This window comes from Artibeus jamaicensis, unplaced genomic scaffold (genome assembly GCF_021234435.1).
Source record: "Artibeus jamaicensis isolate MK-2021 breed Jamaican fruit bat unplaced genomic scaffold, CSHL_Jam_final contig_1128, whole genome shotgun sequence".
Lineage (NCBI taxonomy): Eukaryota > Metazoa > Chordata > Mammalia > Chiroptera > Phyllostomidae > Artibeus > Artibeus jamaicensis.
In genome coordinates this window covers 1,214,689-1,230,517 of record NW_026521220.1, presented here as the reverse complement: position 1 = coordinate 1,230,517, position 15,829 = coordinate 1,214,689, and the positions used below count along the sequence as shown (strand labels likewise).

General features: G+C 53.6%; 1 protein-coding gene across 1 annotated transcript; it reads left to right on the top strand.

The window, feature by feature from the left end:
* The first annotated feature begins 545 nt into the window (after nucleotides 1–545).
* Nucleotides 546–15,807, top strand: LOC119059211 (immunoglobulin lambda-like polypeptide 5). The gene is made up of 6 exons (XM_037158804.2): nucleotides 546–643; nucleotides 728–1,137; nucleotides 4,779–4,925; nucleotides 7,755–7,957; nucleotides 13,849–13,964; nucleotides 15,365–15,807. Exons 1-6 carry the CDS (start codon nucleotides 595–597, stop codon nucleotides 15,682–15,684), a joined length of 1,245 nt encoding a protein of 414 aa, XP_037014699.2. The 5' UTR covers nucleotides 546–594; the 3' UTR covers nucleotides 15,685–15,807.
* Nucleotides 15,808–15,829: the final 22 nt, after the last annotated feature.

Below are 15,829 nucleotides of genomic sequence, written 5' to 3'. Positions count from 1 at the left end.
GTGGCCCCAGATCTCTGCCACGACAGCTCCCTGGGAAGACCCTCATGAAGAGGAGTGGTCAAGCGGGAGGGGCAGGGCCTGTGCAGGACACCTCGAGGGGGAGGGGCTGCTCCAGTTGTGGAGGTCCGGAGTGCTGGCCGTGTGGAAGGGCGCAGAGTGTCCCACTCGCCTCCAGAGCCCCACGTGTCCTGCTGTGCAAGCAGGTGTTTCCCCACTCTCAGGATGTGTCCCATCTTCCCGGTTCACCAGTCATGTATGTTTGGAGAAGAATCTTATTTATGTGGGACCCGGTTTCCTCAAGGGGACATTGAGGTCACTCTCCCTGGGGGACCCACGCTTGCAGGCTGGCCTCCTGGGCACTGGGTGGTGAGCTTCCAGCAGGTGTTTCCTCCCCAAACGCTTCTGTGGGGCCAAGGCAAGAGCCCCTCACTGATGCTGGGAACCCAAGGAAGCTTGGGATGGTGGTGGCTGGAACTGGGTGTACAATGGCTCCACCCCTGGGAGGGAGGAAGAGGAGGATGCCGTCCAGACCCCAGAGAGCCCCAGGAGCTGTGGCTGCACAATTCGAGAGGCAGAGCCCCGCACGTCTGCACCATGTCCAGGGTTCCTGGCCTGCTGTTGGTGCTCCTTGCTCAGTGCTCAGGTAAGAATGCCCCAGAGCTTGCAGCCGCTGGCCTCTCCCCTTGGCCTGCCCTGCCCCAGCTGTCCATGTTCTCTGTGTCCCCAGGTGGTGGTCCTCAGCCAGTGCTGGATCAGCCACCTTCTGTGACCTCATCCCTTGGCACCACAATCCATTTGGCCTGCACCTTGAGCAGCGACCACGATGTCAACTTATACCCCATCCACTGGTACCAGCAGAGGCCCGGCCACCCTCCAAGATTCTTGCTGAGCTATTTCTCTGATTCGGAGAAGAAATGGGGCCCCAAGGTTCCCCCACGCTTCTCAGGATCGAAAGATGGGACCAAGAACACAGGGTATTTGAGCATCTCTGAGCTGCAGCCTGAAGACGAGGCTGTATATTTCTGTGCTGTGGGGGCCCGGAACATGGACAGGGAAAAGATGGAGATGGAGAGGGAGAAAGAACAGGAGCCTCCTGCTTTGGTGTCCCAGGCACCCCAGGATGCACATACCGTGAACTGAAGACAGAAAGGGCGCATCTCCACAGAGAGGGCGAGGGGGAGGGTGGGTTGTGTGGGCTGTGCAGAGTGAAGGAGGTGCTCCTGTTCAGCAAGGCCTTGTTGGAGGTTGGATGGGGGATTAAAGTTGCTTGTGTCCTGGGAAGTTGCTTGGCTGACTGATGTGTTGAATTATACCAAGAAGGCCCTAGCCATTCTGTGTGAGGTCAAAATGGGTAGGGCACACCCAAGAACCAACCTAAGGCCAAGGTCCCAATAAACTGATCAGTCCTGTTCTGCTTGGCTGGAGCCTCGCTCTTGTGGATTATCAGGGCAGGGGGCTGACATAAGCACCCTAGAGAGATGCTCTGGCCAGGAACAGGACCCTCTGCTGTCACCTGGTTATTTGCAGGAGTTACATAGTAAGCAGCTTAGAAATGCCTTTACTGAGGCTCTAGGGCAGAGAGCGGAAGCTGGGTGATTGGTCTAAAGCAGGTATTTGGAGCCAGATGGGTCTTTTGGGGCAAGGGCTGTCCTGTGTACTGTAGGATGTTGAACAGCATCCCTGGCCTCTACCCACTAAATGCCAATGCCTGTAACTTTCCACCCCTGGTTATGACAATGAAAATGTCTCCAGGTGGTGCTAGATGTCCCCAGGATGGCAAAATCACCCTAACTGAGGACACTGGTCTAGGTGAGAGAAATGTGTTTACTCTTCCATGCAGGAGAAGAGTGGACCTGGCAATTAAATTTTCTGTAAAGGGCCAGAGAATACGTAATTTTGGCTTTTTGGGCCATATGATCATTATCTCAACTACTGAATTCTGTCCTTATGAAAGCAGTCACAGATGATATGTAAACGAATGGGCACAGCCATTCCTATTCAACTTCATTCATAGAAACAGATGGGGCTGTACCAGATATGGCACTTGGGCCAGTTTTTCAACCTCTGCTCCAGAGAAACACCTCAGTTCCTGCCTCCGGGTTTCAACCAAGCCATGCTTGGTGAGGTGATCAAGGTCACCCTCAAGTCTTCCTGCCTAGTGGTTCCAGGGATACTAAACCTCTGAACCCATGGAAAGACCTGGAAGCAGGAGGGGTGTGGCCTCACCAATTAGCATGTTGGGTGAAGAGGGAACAGGTGGGTTCCTGCAACCCTGGCCCACAGCTCAGCACCCTAAGCCTCTGGGTGGTGGGCCACACTATAAACAGAGAGGCACCAGGCAAACCATTGTTAGCACAGGTAGCCAGATATTAACAAGAGATGGGAGCAAAAGGAATCAGACATCAAGTCGAATAAATTGGAAAGCTGAATCTAATATTGGACCTGCTTCACTAGGAAGCTATAGCTTCATACACTCCCCAGGGACCCACCAGTTCCTTCCCTGCAGATTACTGAGGGGAGGATAGGACGATAAAGGAGAAATTCCTCCGCTGGGCACACTCCCAGCAGAGGCCATAATGGTGCAGGGGGAGGTGCTTCTACGACAAGCACAAGCACAGTAGGAACTACGATGGGGACCATGAAGACCTGTCTGCCTGGGAAAAGGATCATGTCGGACAAAGGACACAGAACCCCGGAAGAGCTTGAAAATGGATTGGCTGGGGGAGGATCCAGCACCAGCCAGTGAAAGCTTGGGAAGTTGTTGGTTGGCTTGAAAGGGTGACTGGTGGGGAGGGGAGTATACAGGGGTTAAATGGTAATGCAAAAAATACAGTTAGAAAGAAGAAAGGAAGGAAGGAAGGAAGGAAGGAAGGAAGGAAGGAAGGAAGGAAGGAAGGAAGAAAGGAAGAAAGAAAGAAAGAAAGAAAGAAAGAAAGAAAGAAAGAAAGAAAGAAAGAAAGAAAGAAAGAAAGAAAGAAAGGGCCCAGCTGGTGTAGCTCAGTGGATTGAGCACTGGCCTGCAAACAAATCAAAGGGTTGCTGGTTTGATTCCCAGTCAGGGCACATGCCTGGGTTGCAGGCCAGGTCAGGTCCCCAGTAGAGGGTGCGCAAGAGGAACCACACATTAATGTTTCTCTCCTTCTCTTTTCCCCTCCCTTCCCCTCTGTCTAAAATTAATAAATAAAATATTTTTTAAAAAAGAAAGAAAGAATGCTCTCCTGGTCCTTCCCAAGCCCTGGTAACATGCACTTGGCCCCATTTGCTCCCGTGTTTTCTCTCCATAGCAGCCATGGGGCCCTAGTAGCAGATTCCATGGGCCTGGGCACAGCGCCAGCTGGAAAATAGCTGGGAACACAGACTAGGACAGCTGGGTGGAGACAGGGCCGTGCACTGAATCAGCGGTGCAAAGTGTGTGGCCCCGGCCCTGTTTCTGGTCCCAATGAAGACAAGGCAGAAGACATGCTTCTCTGATCACGCCTGGGCGCTGGGCCTCGAAGGGTCCTCCCATTAGCAGGGGAGGCAGCCATAGAAAGGGAAGTTCTATTGTTACTTAGGTGGGAGACCTCAAGGCCCGTATCAGGGGTAGGCGATGTCATGGCGAGCTGGTGCCCTGGGGTTCTTTTTACCTTAGAACAGGAGACTCAGGGACCTGGACTGGAGACCCCTAATAATGGACACGGCCACCTTCAGCCCAGGGAGCTCTGAAGCCTGTAAGCTTTTCATGCTGAGGCCACTGACACAGAGGGAAGGAAGAAGCTAGCAGGCAGGCAGGCCTGGGATGTAAGTCTGGGTCTCTGTTCCTACACCTTCTCTGAAGCCGTACTGAGCAGCCACCATGCATCAGGCTCAGGGACAACAGCAATCAGAGAAGCGCCCTCCACTCTCTGAGTCCCAAGTCTAAGGCGAGTATTCTCAACTGTGGGGCCCATGAATCGGGGCAACATTGTATGTGAGTGGGACAGTGAGCAATTTTACAGGGACAAATCCCGTGGTTTCTGTTACATTCACAAAGATACCTGCAGCCCATAAAACACTCCACGTCCTTGGATCTAGAGGCTTCTATGCCTTCCCAGCGCTATGACCACGGGAGAGTCACTACACCTAAAGAAGCCCCTAAACTTCGGTGTCCCCCAGTGCGAAATTAGGATCATCGTGGCCACTCCGTGGAGTATTTGCAGTATAAAGATGGCATCGCTGGCTGGGTGACTCCGGGCTCTCTGGAGAAACTGAACCAACATTACGTGTGTGCGTGAACGGGGACGCAGGGAGAGAGAAATGTACTTTAAGGAACCGACTCGCATGACGTAGAGGTGCAGGTCCAATATCTGCAGGGTGGAGACTCGGAAGTGGCAGTCTGAGTTCGTCTGCTTGCTGAATTCCTTGCAGTGTGGGAGTGGTCAGTCTTGACTCTATTCAGGCTCTCCACTGATTGGATAAGGCCCACCCACATTCGGAAGACTGATCTGCTTTACTCAAAGCGTTGACTTAATGCTAATCCACCAACTGAAATGCTAATATCATCAAAAAACACCCTCACAGAAGCATCCAGAATAATGTTTGATCAAGTATCTTGGCACTGTGGCCAGCCAAGCTGACGTGTAAAATTAACCGTCACACTGGCCTCAGGTGAGCAGCAGCCGCAGCTCCACCACCACCCTTGTGTCAGAGGAGACCTCCAGGCCTTGCAGAATGTTACAGACCTTCCACAATTGCAGGAACTACCCCAGAGAGGGCTCAGGAGCCATACGGCAGGTCCCCACGATCCTGGAATTTTCTAGAAAATTTGCACCTGGAACCTTGTGAAGGTGGTTCACAGGCCTGTTGTGGAGACGGCCCAGGAGAGAAAGTCCGTGGTGGTTGGAGGCAGAGACTCTGAAGCCTGTGGGATGGAGAGTGGGAAGGGGACTGACCAGCAGGAGACAGAGGTGAGGGTGTCCTTCCACCCGGAATAGGGCAGAAGTGACTGGACAGGAATATACTCTTCTGCTCCAGGAGAGAAGAGCCAGGGCAAGGCACAGAGGAGCCAGGGACAGCCCGACAAGGACCTTTCTGACCTGGCCGGAATCCAGCCCCGGCACGTGTCAGTGTGGGCGTTACAGGAAGCAGGCCCGGGAGGGCCAGAGCTGCAGCTGCACCTCCTGGGAAGGCCCAGCCCATCTCTCCAGGGTCCCCAGGGTCCAGTCAGAGCTGATTTCTGACTGTGGCCACCACGGGAGGATGTGGTCTACAGCAGCCGTTGCCGAGAGGCTGAGGCAGGTGTAGGGGCCAAGGTGGTGGAAGCAGCTGGGGTCGCTGCGTTTAGAGACATCACCTTCTCCTCTCCAGGACTGGGGGCTGCCCCAGAGGAACCACTGCTTCTAGGCCCCGGGCATTGGGTCAATGTCACACAGGGGTTCTGGGTTGGAGCAGCTTCAGCTTGGAACCCTGTGATGGACTCTGCCCCAGGCCCCCAGTTTCCAGGAGCCCGGGTCAGAGGCAGGAATGGGCTAAGCACCTCAAGAGGGAGAAGCTGGACTGGATTAGGGGCATCCCAGGGGCTCCTACATATTCTGCGATATTCAGAAGCTAGTCTGTTATCGAACCCCATGACCTTGGTTAGATAGATGCCAACAGGATGTCTGGGAGGCCCAACTCTACTAGGGCATGTGGCATCCATGAAATTCACTCTGGGGGACCCTGGGAAGAGCCTCACAGAGATGGATGAGCCATTGGGATGGCACTGCCCAGGACACACTGGGCCTGCGTGAACTGGGACACGGAGGATATAAATGCAAAGGGTAGCCCTGGCTGGTGTAGCTCAGTGGATTGAGCGCAGGCCTGCGAACTAAGGGTTTGAGGTTCAATTCCCAGTCAGGGCACATGCCTGGGTTGCAGGCCAGTTCCCAGCAAGGGACACACGAGAGGCAACCATGTATTGATGTTTCTCTCCCTCTCTCCTTCCCTTCCCCTCTAAAGATAAATGAATAATATCTTTAAAAAAAAAAAAGCAAAAGGTAGTGTCAAACATCAGCTCCAGGTGATCCGACTGTAAAGTTCAAGGGTGGGTTTGGCCATGAGCTTTGTCTCTCATGCACACCTGGACCACTGTGTCCCAAGGTATTTTCCAAAAGTTGTTCTGATCAACACTCCCAGTAAGAAATACACCTCCCATCATTGTCCTGAGCACGTCTGCTTATTCGGATAAGTGAAGCAGACCTTGTGATCCACCACTGTCCCTCCCCGCTCTCCAGTCTGCCTACACTACTTGCCTGTTGCCAAAGGCTGGTTGCAACCGACTGAATGGATTTCACAACCCTGTGTGAGTTGCAACTCAGTGTTTGAAAAGTGGGAGTTAAAATATCATCAGGGATTCAATTATTTCTTAATGGCTACTGATTTTTCCCAGGCCACACCTGATAGGCCAGCTGCTGCTGGTGGCAGTGGCAGTAATAAATGTGATAACAACTGTTATCTTCCATGTGTTCTGCGTGGGGCACTTCCCAGGTTAAAAAGTATTTTCAAAGGACAAATATTATGTGATTCCTCTATGTGAGCTTCCCAGAGCAGTCAAATTTGTGGAGAAAGTGGACCCCAGGTTGTGGAGCGAGGGGCTGGGGCGGGAAGGAGGGGGTGGGCGCTGCTGTTTAATGGGGCAGAGTTCCAGCTGTGGAAGATGACGACGTTCTGGAGGCGGACGGTGGCGGTGGTCACACAGCAACGCAAACTACTTAATATCCCTGAGCTGACAATTGAAAATAACGAAGATGGTAAATTTTATGTTATGCATAATATACCACAATTTTTTTAACTAAAGAAAGCTAAAAACACCCAAAAAACTAAAAAAACACTTTCACATCCTTTATCTCCCAACTTCAACCGCACCAGGGAGCTGGGAGTGAGCGGCGCAGGCAGCGAGTGCTCCCAGCCCCACACCAGGGGGAGGGAAGGGAGCCTGGAAAGTCAGAGGCGACCAGAGAGTCACCAGAGGCACCAGTGCAAAGCCAGGCCCTCGCCACCCGACGGATCACTCAGTCCCTCCTCACTGGCCCTGCCCACCCCGCACCACAGCACAGGGGCCCTGAGGTGACAGGGGCCTCGTGGAAGCCACTGCTGTGCACCAGACACTGGGCTTGTGATGGTGACTGCTAGGTATAATCAGTGAGAATGTGAGGGGGTGTGAGGGTGTGAGGGTGTGAGGGTGTGTGTGTGTGTGTGTGTGTGTGAGAGAGACAGAGTGGGGGGAGACCCACCAGGGGCCGGACATGGCACACTGAGCACTGTTTTTATAATTTTATCACAATTCCATGGCTTTGAACACTGGCCTTTTGGCAAACAAACACCTGTTTCCTCCCCCGCCACCACTGCAGCCCCAGGTCTGGCCGGAAGAGAGGCCTCGCCCCACATCACTGAACTCAGGTGACTCTTGGCCCACTGGACGCTTGGCGGGAGCAGGTGCGCCCCACACGGGGCCCCAGGGGCAGGGCCGGGCTGGCAGCTGTGGTGGAGACCAGCCAAACCCTGGATCCGGACCACAGCATGGCAGTTGGCAGATGCCCCGCTGGGAGAGACCCCCAGGACAAGGACCATGGCCCTGGAGTGGGTGGGGCACAGGGGGCAGGGACCAGAGAAGGCCCAGGCAGGTGGCAGGGCCATAGCTTGGGTGCACTGGGACAGTCACTGCTAGTAAGAGGGACCAGGGGCACCTGCTGACCTAACTCCACCCTGTAAGCTTACACCAGCAAGTCAGCCAGAGGTGCTTTTAACTCTGAGGGCAGATGAGGCCCACGACAGGACAGGGGGGCCAGGAGGCCCGCAGGGGGCAGAGCGCCGGCCTGAGGCAGTGCTGGCTGCCACTGCTGCTGCTGGGCCTGGCCGTGGCCTCCCACGGCCTGCTGCTCTCTACGGCAGCGCCTCGGAGCGAGGCTCCAGGCTCTGGAACTCCAAGAAGAAGCAGCAGCCCTTGGAGCCTGTGGGAAAGGTAAGGGGCTGAGCGAGTCATATGGGTGATGGGAGGGTCCCTGCAGCCATAACTGGGAGTGGGGGACAGGGAGTGGCAGTGAGGGCAGAGGGATGAGAAGGGAGAGTCTGCCAGAGGGCAGGGCCCTGGGCAGACTCTGGCTTTATTTAAGGAATCGGCATTTCGTCCAGTGTGGGTCTGCTTGCACTTATTCTCACTCTTTAATATTGTATTAAAATATCATGCACCTTAGTTCCTGACTTTTTGGCACCCCTTCTATTTTGCACCCAACACTAGTGCTTTGCCCTGGTCCTCCAGGTGGGGCAGAAACACAGGCAGGGCCAGGAGGTCCCCATGGGTGGCCGGTGCTATTGCCCCAGGGTGCCCGGGCCTCCCTCTCTTAGCTGAAGAGCCACGTCCTCACTCTTCCCCGAGCTGAGTGGCCATCACTCTCTGGAGCCCAAGGGCACAGGCTCTTCTGCTGATGAATACTGGTGGGGGTTCCTTCCTGGTGTCCTCAGGTCACCAGACCCTGAGCCAAGGGTCCTCAGGGGGCTACCTCCTGGGACTGGCCCCCCAGAAGTCTGGGTCCACCCAAGATATAGACGTCTCCGTGGGCAAGGCTCTGGACAAGGGTTTTCAGGGGCCATGGCCTGTCCCTCTGTCATGTGCGACCCCAGCCCCTCCTCTCTGAGTGCTGTGGGAAGTCCCTGGACAAAGTGCTGAGCACCTGGGACCACTTATGGTAATCCTCTGCTCACCAGCTGCCCAGCAGGGAGGTGGGTGAGCACTTGTGGGCACCAGGTCAGAACTGGCATCTTGGTGTCCTGCAGGGACTGCTGGACAAGGGCGGGGCCTGGGAAAGCATGAGGAGAGGTGGAGCCTCCATTAGGGTCTGGCCTTACGCTGAGGCTGCGATCCCATGTGATCCCGTGGGTCTTGATCCTAGACCAAGATTTGGCCCCAACTCAAGGTCTGCGCAGAGAGGGGGACAGGTGACAACCTGTGGTTGACAAGCGACAACCACGTGCAGTCTGAGGCCTGTGGGACAGAGGCACACAGAGGGAAGGGCGGAGGAGGCCCCTCTGAGGAGGGGTTACAGGCAGAGCAACCCACCTCAGAAAGCTGCTGGTGGCCCACAGGGCTGAAGCCGGTGGGTCCTGGGACCAAGGGGGTCTGAGGGGGGCTGGGCAGGTGGCCAGGCCCAGACCTGGAGAATCCATACTTGGAGAACCGACTTTGTTTGGAGAGTACTAGGGAAATATTTGCAAGAAAATGACCTGACCAGACTTGGGTGGGTGGGAGGGGATGGGAATCCAGAACTAGAGACCTTGGGAGGAGGTGGCAGTGACCCAGACAGAGTAGACAGGTACGTGGACAGGTGGATAGATTCAGAAGGCAGGAGGACCTGGAGGGGAAGAGTCAGGACGCTCCCGTCTTTTCTGATAGTTAAAAGAACACTGTGACTGTACCCACGTGTCCTGTATTTCAACAAAACGGTCCAAGAGGAGGGGTGGTCTGCAAAGCGTTGGTCTCCCCCAAGGCTGTCCACTCATTGAGGGGCCACTCAGGATGCAGGATGCAGAGGGGGGTCAGCCTGAACCAGGGGGCTCATGTCCAGTTGTGGGGACAGACGCATGGACGCTTTAGGAGCAGTAAAGTGGAAGGGGGCGTGCCCAAGCTGGTCTCACAGAGGCCAGGATGCTCCAGGCAAAGACAGCAGCATCAGCCAAGAGGAGAGTGAGGTGCGCAGATGCAGAGGAGGCTGGGAGTTGGAGGGAGGGATGTGGAGGGGACCCAGGGAAGGAGGCGGGGTTGGGGTTGGGGGTAGTGTGTCCCCTGTCCAGGGACTCTCAGAGTCAAATTCGTGTCTTGGAAAATGGCTCTGGACTTTTTGAGGCTGAAGTAGAGGAGCAGCAAGCGGGAGTTCTCTCTGCGGTGACCAGGCAGCAAGATACCCTATGATTTGGGTGAGTATAAAGTGACCACCTGAGGGCTGACTGGGAACGAATGGGCCTCTCGTGGACCGTCAGGCAGATCGAATTTCCAGAACAAATAGCGCCTTGTATCGAGATTCATAAAAATGTGCATTCCTTTTAATCACGTGGTTCCACTTTTGGAAATTTATCTTGAGGAAATAATCAGAACTTCAATCAAATATTGTACCTGTGTTTGTGGGAAGAAGTGGAGACAATACAAATGTCCAATGACAAGGGAAGGTAAAATCAACTATGGTACACTTATGATAGGGAATATTATTAAAGTCATTCAACACTAACTTTTTAAAGATTAAAAAATTATTTTTAGAGAGGGGGAAGGAAGGGAGAGGGAGAGAACTGTTGATGTGCTAGAAAAACTTTTATCAGTTGCCTCTTTCACGCCCCCCACTGGGAACGTGGCCCACAACCCAGGCATGTGCCCCAACTGGGAATCGAACTGGTGACCCTTTGGTTTGCAGGCTGGCACTCATTCTACTTAGCCACACCAGTCAGGGCTTGATATTAATTTTTTTGATGACTATAATGACATAAAGATTTTATTTATTTATTCTTAGAGAGAAGGGAAGGGAGGGAAAACTTCTTTTTTCATAGCCACGCTCTCTTCCCTCCCTCCCAACCCCTCCTGATCCTCTGGCAGTTACCAGTTTGGTCTTTGTTTCTGATTTTGTCACTCAAGAGCGTTCTATAAATGGATCATGCCGTGTGTACCGTTTGGGACTCGCTTTTCTCACTCAGCATGACTGCTGGTGTAACGTAGTTTGTTCCTTTTTCCTATTCCAAGTAGGAACTTTTGAGTCTGGCTTCTTTAGTTTAGTATAACGCCTTCATGGTTCATTCAAATTATCCCATTTATCAATAGCTTCTTTCTCTTTATGGCTGAGTGTGAGCTCATTTATGAAGGTCACAGTTTGTTGAGCCACTCACCAGCTGAGGCATAGTTGGGTTGTTTCCAGTTTTTCCAGCGATGGATAAAGCTGGTGTAAACATTTATATTCATGGGGGGGGGGTGCACATAAGTTTTTATTCACTTGGACAAATACCCAGGAGTAGGATCTGACTGAGCACAGGGCAAACGTGTGTATGTAAGAAACAACCAGACAGGTTTCCGGAGTGGCTGTATGTTCCCTTGAGCAATGTGTTCTGCTTTCTCTGCATCCTCGCCAGCACTTAGTTCTTTAAGAAATTGAGATAAAATTCATTTAACATAAGATTCGCCATAGTAACCATTTTAAAGCATATGATTCAGTGGCATTTAGTGCATTCCCAGTGTTGTACGACCATCCCCCTATCTAGTTCCCAGACATATTAATCACCCCAAAAGGACACCCCAAACCAGGGACTCTTTCTTTCCCCCTCTCTCAGCTCCTGGCAACGGTGGAATCCGCTTTCTGTCTCTGTGGGTTTGCCTACTCTGGACATTTCATGTACGTGGATCCACAATACGCAGCCTTCGGTGCCTGGCTTATTTAACGTAGCGTCATGTTTCCAGGTTCATTCATGCTGCAGCACGAGTCAGTACTGCGTTCTTTTCAAGGTAGATAATGTCCTGTTGTGTGGATGGGCCACATTTGGTTTCTGCACTCACAGTTCATGGGCTCTAGGGCTCCCCCTTTGGGTTACTGTGAGGGTACTGCTATCAACATTCATGTACAAGTTTTTGTCTGAATCCCTATTTTCAATTACTTTCCGTATGCCTAACCGTGAATTTTCTGGGCCATATGGTAACTCTAAGTTTAATATTTTGAGGATGACTGAACTGTTTTTGCACAGCAGCTGCACCATTTTACAATCCCACCAGTAATGCACAAAGGTTGCAATTCTCCACCTCATTCCCAACGAGCTTTATATTTTGCTTTTTTCTTTACATTGTAGCCACCCTACTGGCTGGGAAGTTGGGACCTCATCCCGATTTTGGTTTGCATTTCACACTAATGACGGGAAAATATGTTGAACAAATTTTCATGTGCTTGTTGGTCATTTCATGTCTTCTTTGGAGAAGTGCCTGTTCAAGTCATTTGTCCATTTTTTAATTGGGTTATTATCTTTTTTGTTCTTTTTTTTAAAAATGAATTATTTTATTTTATTTTTTATTTCTTTAGAGGGGAAGGGAAGGAGAGAGGGAGAGAAACATCAATGTTTGGTTGCCTTTCGTGCGTCCCCTGCTGGGAACTGGCCTGCAGGGGACCGGCCTGCAACCCAGACATGTGCCCTGACTGGGAATCGATCGTGTGGTTCGCAGGCCTGCACTCAATCCACTGAGCTACACCAGCCAGGGCTCTTTTTTGTTCTTGAGTTGTAAGCTTTCTTTATACATTCTGGAGACTAGACCCTTATCAGATACATGATTTGCAAATAATCTCTTCCATTCCATGAGCTGGCTTTTCGCTTTCTTGATAGTGCCCTTTGATACACAAAAGTTTTGAATTTTGATGAAGCCCGATGTACCTAATTTTTCTTGTACTGCTTGTAATTTTAGTATCACATCGAAGAATCAGTCGCCTAACCTAAGGTCATAAAGATTTACACCGATCTCCTAAGAGTTTTCTTCTAATAGTTTTCCAGTTTTAGCTCTTACATTTAGGTCTTTGATCGATTTTGAGCTAATTTTGTATATAGTGGGAGGCTGAGGTCCAACTTTTGTATGTGGACATCCAGGTGTCCCAGCGCCATTTGTTAAAGAGACTACCATCGCCCCCTCTGAACCGCCTCAGCCCCTTTGTCAGAAAATCAATTGCTAATAGATGTGAGGGTCTCTTCTTGTCACTTAATTCTATTCCATCCATCTATGTGCCTGGGGTGAGCGGGGATGAAAGCTCTCAGGATTGCTTGTGTGTGACAAGATGAAGACAGAAAAAGAACTGGGTTGGGAGAATGGTGGCCAGTCTCACTTGGATGCGGCGAGTTTGAGATTCCTGTTGGCCATCCAGCTGCAGATGGTCGCTGGGCAACTGAGGCTGAGCCAAGGAGAAGGCTTGGTTAGAGCCGGGATAGACTTGAGCTTCACCCCATGGGCAGTGGTGGGAATCCTCAGTATGAGAAGATGGCAAAGAAAGGCTCAGCCGCCTTGTGTGGGCTGTAGAGAAAGGGAATTCAGGAGAGGAAGAGCGTGGGAGGTCTCAGATGCCAAGGGGAAGAAAGTCACTGGAAGGAAGAGCCCCTCTGCGCTGCGCCCGGCAAAAACCTAAGGAGCGACAGGGACTGGGGAGGGAAGCTTGCGCTGGCCAGCAAACAGGGTCTTGTTGGCCTTCACTGAGAGGTTCTGGCCAGAGATGGAGATGAGAGCCAGGGCCCTGCCATGTCTCAGCACCTGAAACTGCCAGACACTTGCTTGGGAGCTGAGGTTAAATGGATGGACGGAGGGATGGATGGGTGAATGCAGCAAGGGGATGAATGGATGGATGGACAGAAAGACAGTGGTCTAAGAGATCAGGGAAGGCTTCACAGAGAGAATTAAAGTGTGTCTTGATGTGTGGAGACAAAGGGGGAGGGGACCTCCCCTACGAGACAGGAATGTCCCAGTGTCCGTGGACCCAGGGAGGCAGCCCGCCTGGCTGCACAGTGGGAAATTGCAGGGAAGAAACTCTCAGCGGCTCTAGAATGAGGCCAGGAGAGGTCAGGCGGATCCAAGCTAGTTCGGGACTCGTTCCACCACAGCACACGGCCATGATAGGGGACGAAGTATTCAGGGTCTTCATCAACACCGGGGGTCCAATGGTGACCAGGACAGCCTCAAGGGTCACACATCAGGTGACTCCAAAGCATGGGCGATGCTTGCCTTGGAAAGGGGGTCAGACACAGTGACACCTCTGGCTATGAGTTTGCCCAGGTATGCCTGGCACCTGGCTGCCCACTCACCCCACCCCAGGACACAGTCCTGCCTGCTACAGCCCCCCCACCTGTCATGCCCAGCAGGTTTCTGCTCAAGACTGGCCCCCAGGAGGCAGGCCCTAGGTGCTGGCATGGGTTTTGGTCCGAATCTCAGTCACCGTGGTTCATCTTCAGCAATGGGACTGAGCTGATCGTCCTAGGTAAGTGGCCTCACCACCTGTTCCACTGTATCCCACCCACTGCTGTCCCGGGAAAGTCACTCTCCTCTCTCTGTGGGCTGCTCCCCTCTGCCCTCCAGCCTTACCAACCCCCACTTTCTCTGTGGGGCCTGGAGAGGTGAGTTGGTCTTGGGGTAACTAGCAGGAAGGACCCAATGGCAGGAGCAGCCACGTCCAGAGCTTGACGTTTTGATGCAGCTGAATCCCAGGGGTCTAGGCGGGGGTGGGGGGTCGGCCCAGGAACGGGGCTCCTTCCTCTCTTCCAGGACAGATGCCCACCAGGGGACCAGAGGCTGGTTCTGACTGTCCCCCGCCTTGGACAGTCCAGAGCCCCTGGGGTCTGGCTGAGGGCTCGGTGCTCATCTAAGCGGGAGAGCCATACAGGAGGCTGAGGACAGGCTGGATCTGTGACCCCAACCTCCAGAGACACAGGGTCAGCCAGAGAGGAGGCCCATGGAGAGTGGGGTTCTGCTTACTCTCAGCTGAAGCTCTCAGGGCCTCTGCTGGGCCATGAGGACATGGGGATGCAAAGACGCAGGTGTGACAGGGAGAGGTGGCCAGAAAGGAGCAAGTCCTTCGTGGCAGAGACTCATCTGTCCCTGGAGCCCCACAACCCCTGTCCAAGGGTCAGCCACTCACCTTCTTCAAATGGTCATTAGACTCGGATGACAAAGGGGGAGTGAATGACGGGTGGCTCAGAGCTGCACAGCTGCCCCATGAAGTCAGGCATCATCAGAGGTGCTGGGTGGGTGTGGGGCCACTGTGTCCATCGTCTGGAGGAGCAGAATCAAAAATGCAGCCGAGGGGAAGGGTCCTGGGATCAGGGTGCGAGGGACAGAGAGGGAGGCAGGCAGAGCCGTGAGGGGCCCCAGGCCTTGGCCCCAGCTTTCCCTTGGAGAGCTGAGGCCGGGCTGAGGCAAAGCGGGCGCCCAAGGGCAACAGGGGCTCTAGGCCCCACTGTGTGCTAGGTGTGGGCTCGGAGCCTCTGCACACAGTCAGGCCCAGATTATACCGGAGGCCCTGGGCTCCAGGAGAACAAAGAGAGGTGGGGGCCTGGCGCTGGGCTGAAGGCCCGGGGGGTCGGGGCCAGACTGCACGCTCACACTCTGGAGAACAGGAGAAGGAACAGCCTGCCCTGGTTCCACTCGGGGAAACTGAGGCTGCAGGTGGGCTAGACCAGGTTACCTGGGAGAGGTGATGTGGAAGGGCTCCTGGGGGGTGGGGGCCGTCTGCTGCCTGGTGGGTGAGTGGAAAGGAAGAGGCGAAGGAGGAAGGAGGGCTCCTCGGGTGAACAAACGTGGACACCGTGGGACCAGCCACAAGCTATAGATTTGTGGGGGCTGCCACCACTGAGGGTCTCCCTCTGTGTCTCACACCCACAGGTCAGCCCAAGTCCGCACCCTCGGTCACTCTGTTCCCACCCTCCTCTGAGGAGCTTAGCACCAACAAGGCCACACTGGTGTGTCTGCTCAGTGACTTCTACCCCGGAGCCGTGACAGTGGCCTGGAAGGAGAATGGCAGCCCTGTGTCCCAGGGTGTGGAGACCACCAAGCCCTCCAAACAGAGCAACAACAAGTATGTGGCCAGCAGCTACCTGAGCATGTCAGCCAGCAAGTGGAAGTCTGCCAGCCAGTTCAGCTGCCACGTGACACATGAAGGCAGCACCGTGGACAAGACAGTGGTCCCCTCAGAGTGTTCCTAGGACACTGAGCCGCCTGCCCTCAGGGGTTGGAGCCTGAGGACCTCTGGGAGGGTCTTCCCTCCCACCATAGACATCTCTAGCCCTGCTCCCTGCACCCAAGCAACTCTCAAAAATGTTTTCATCGTTGATCAGAAATTATGCTCTC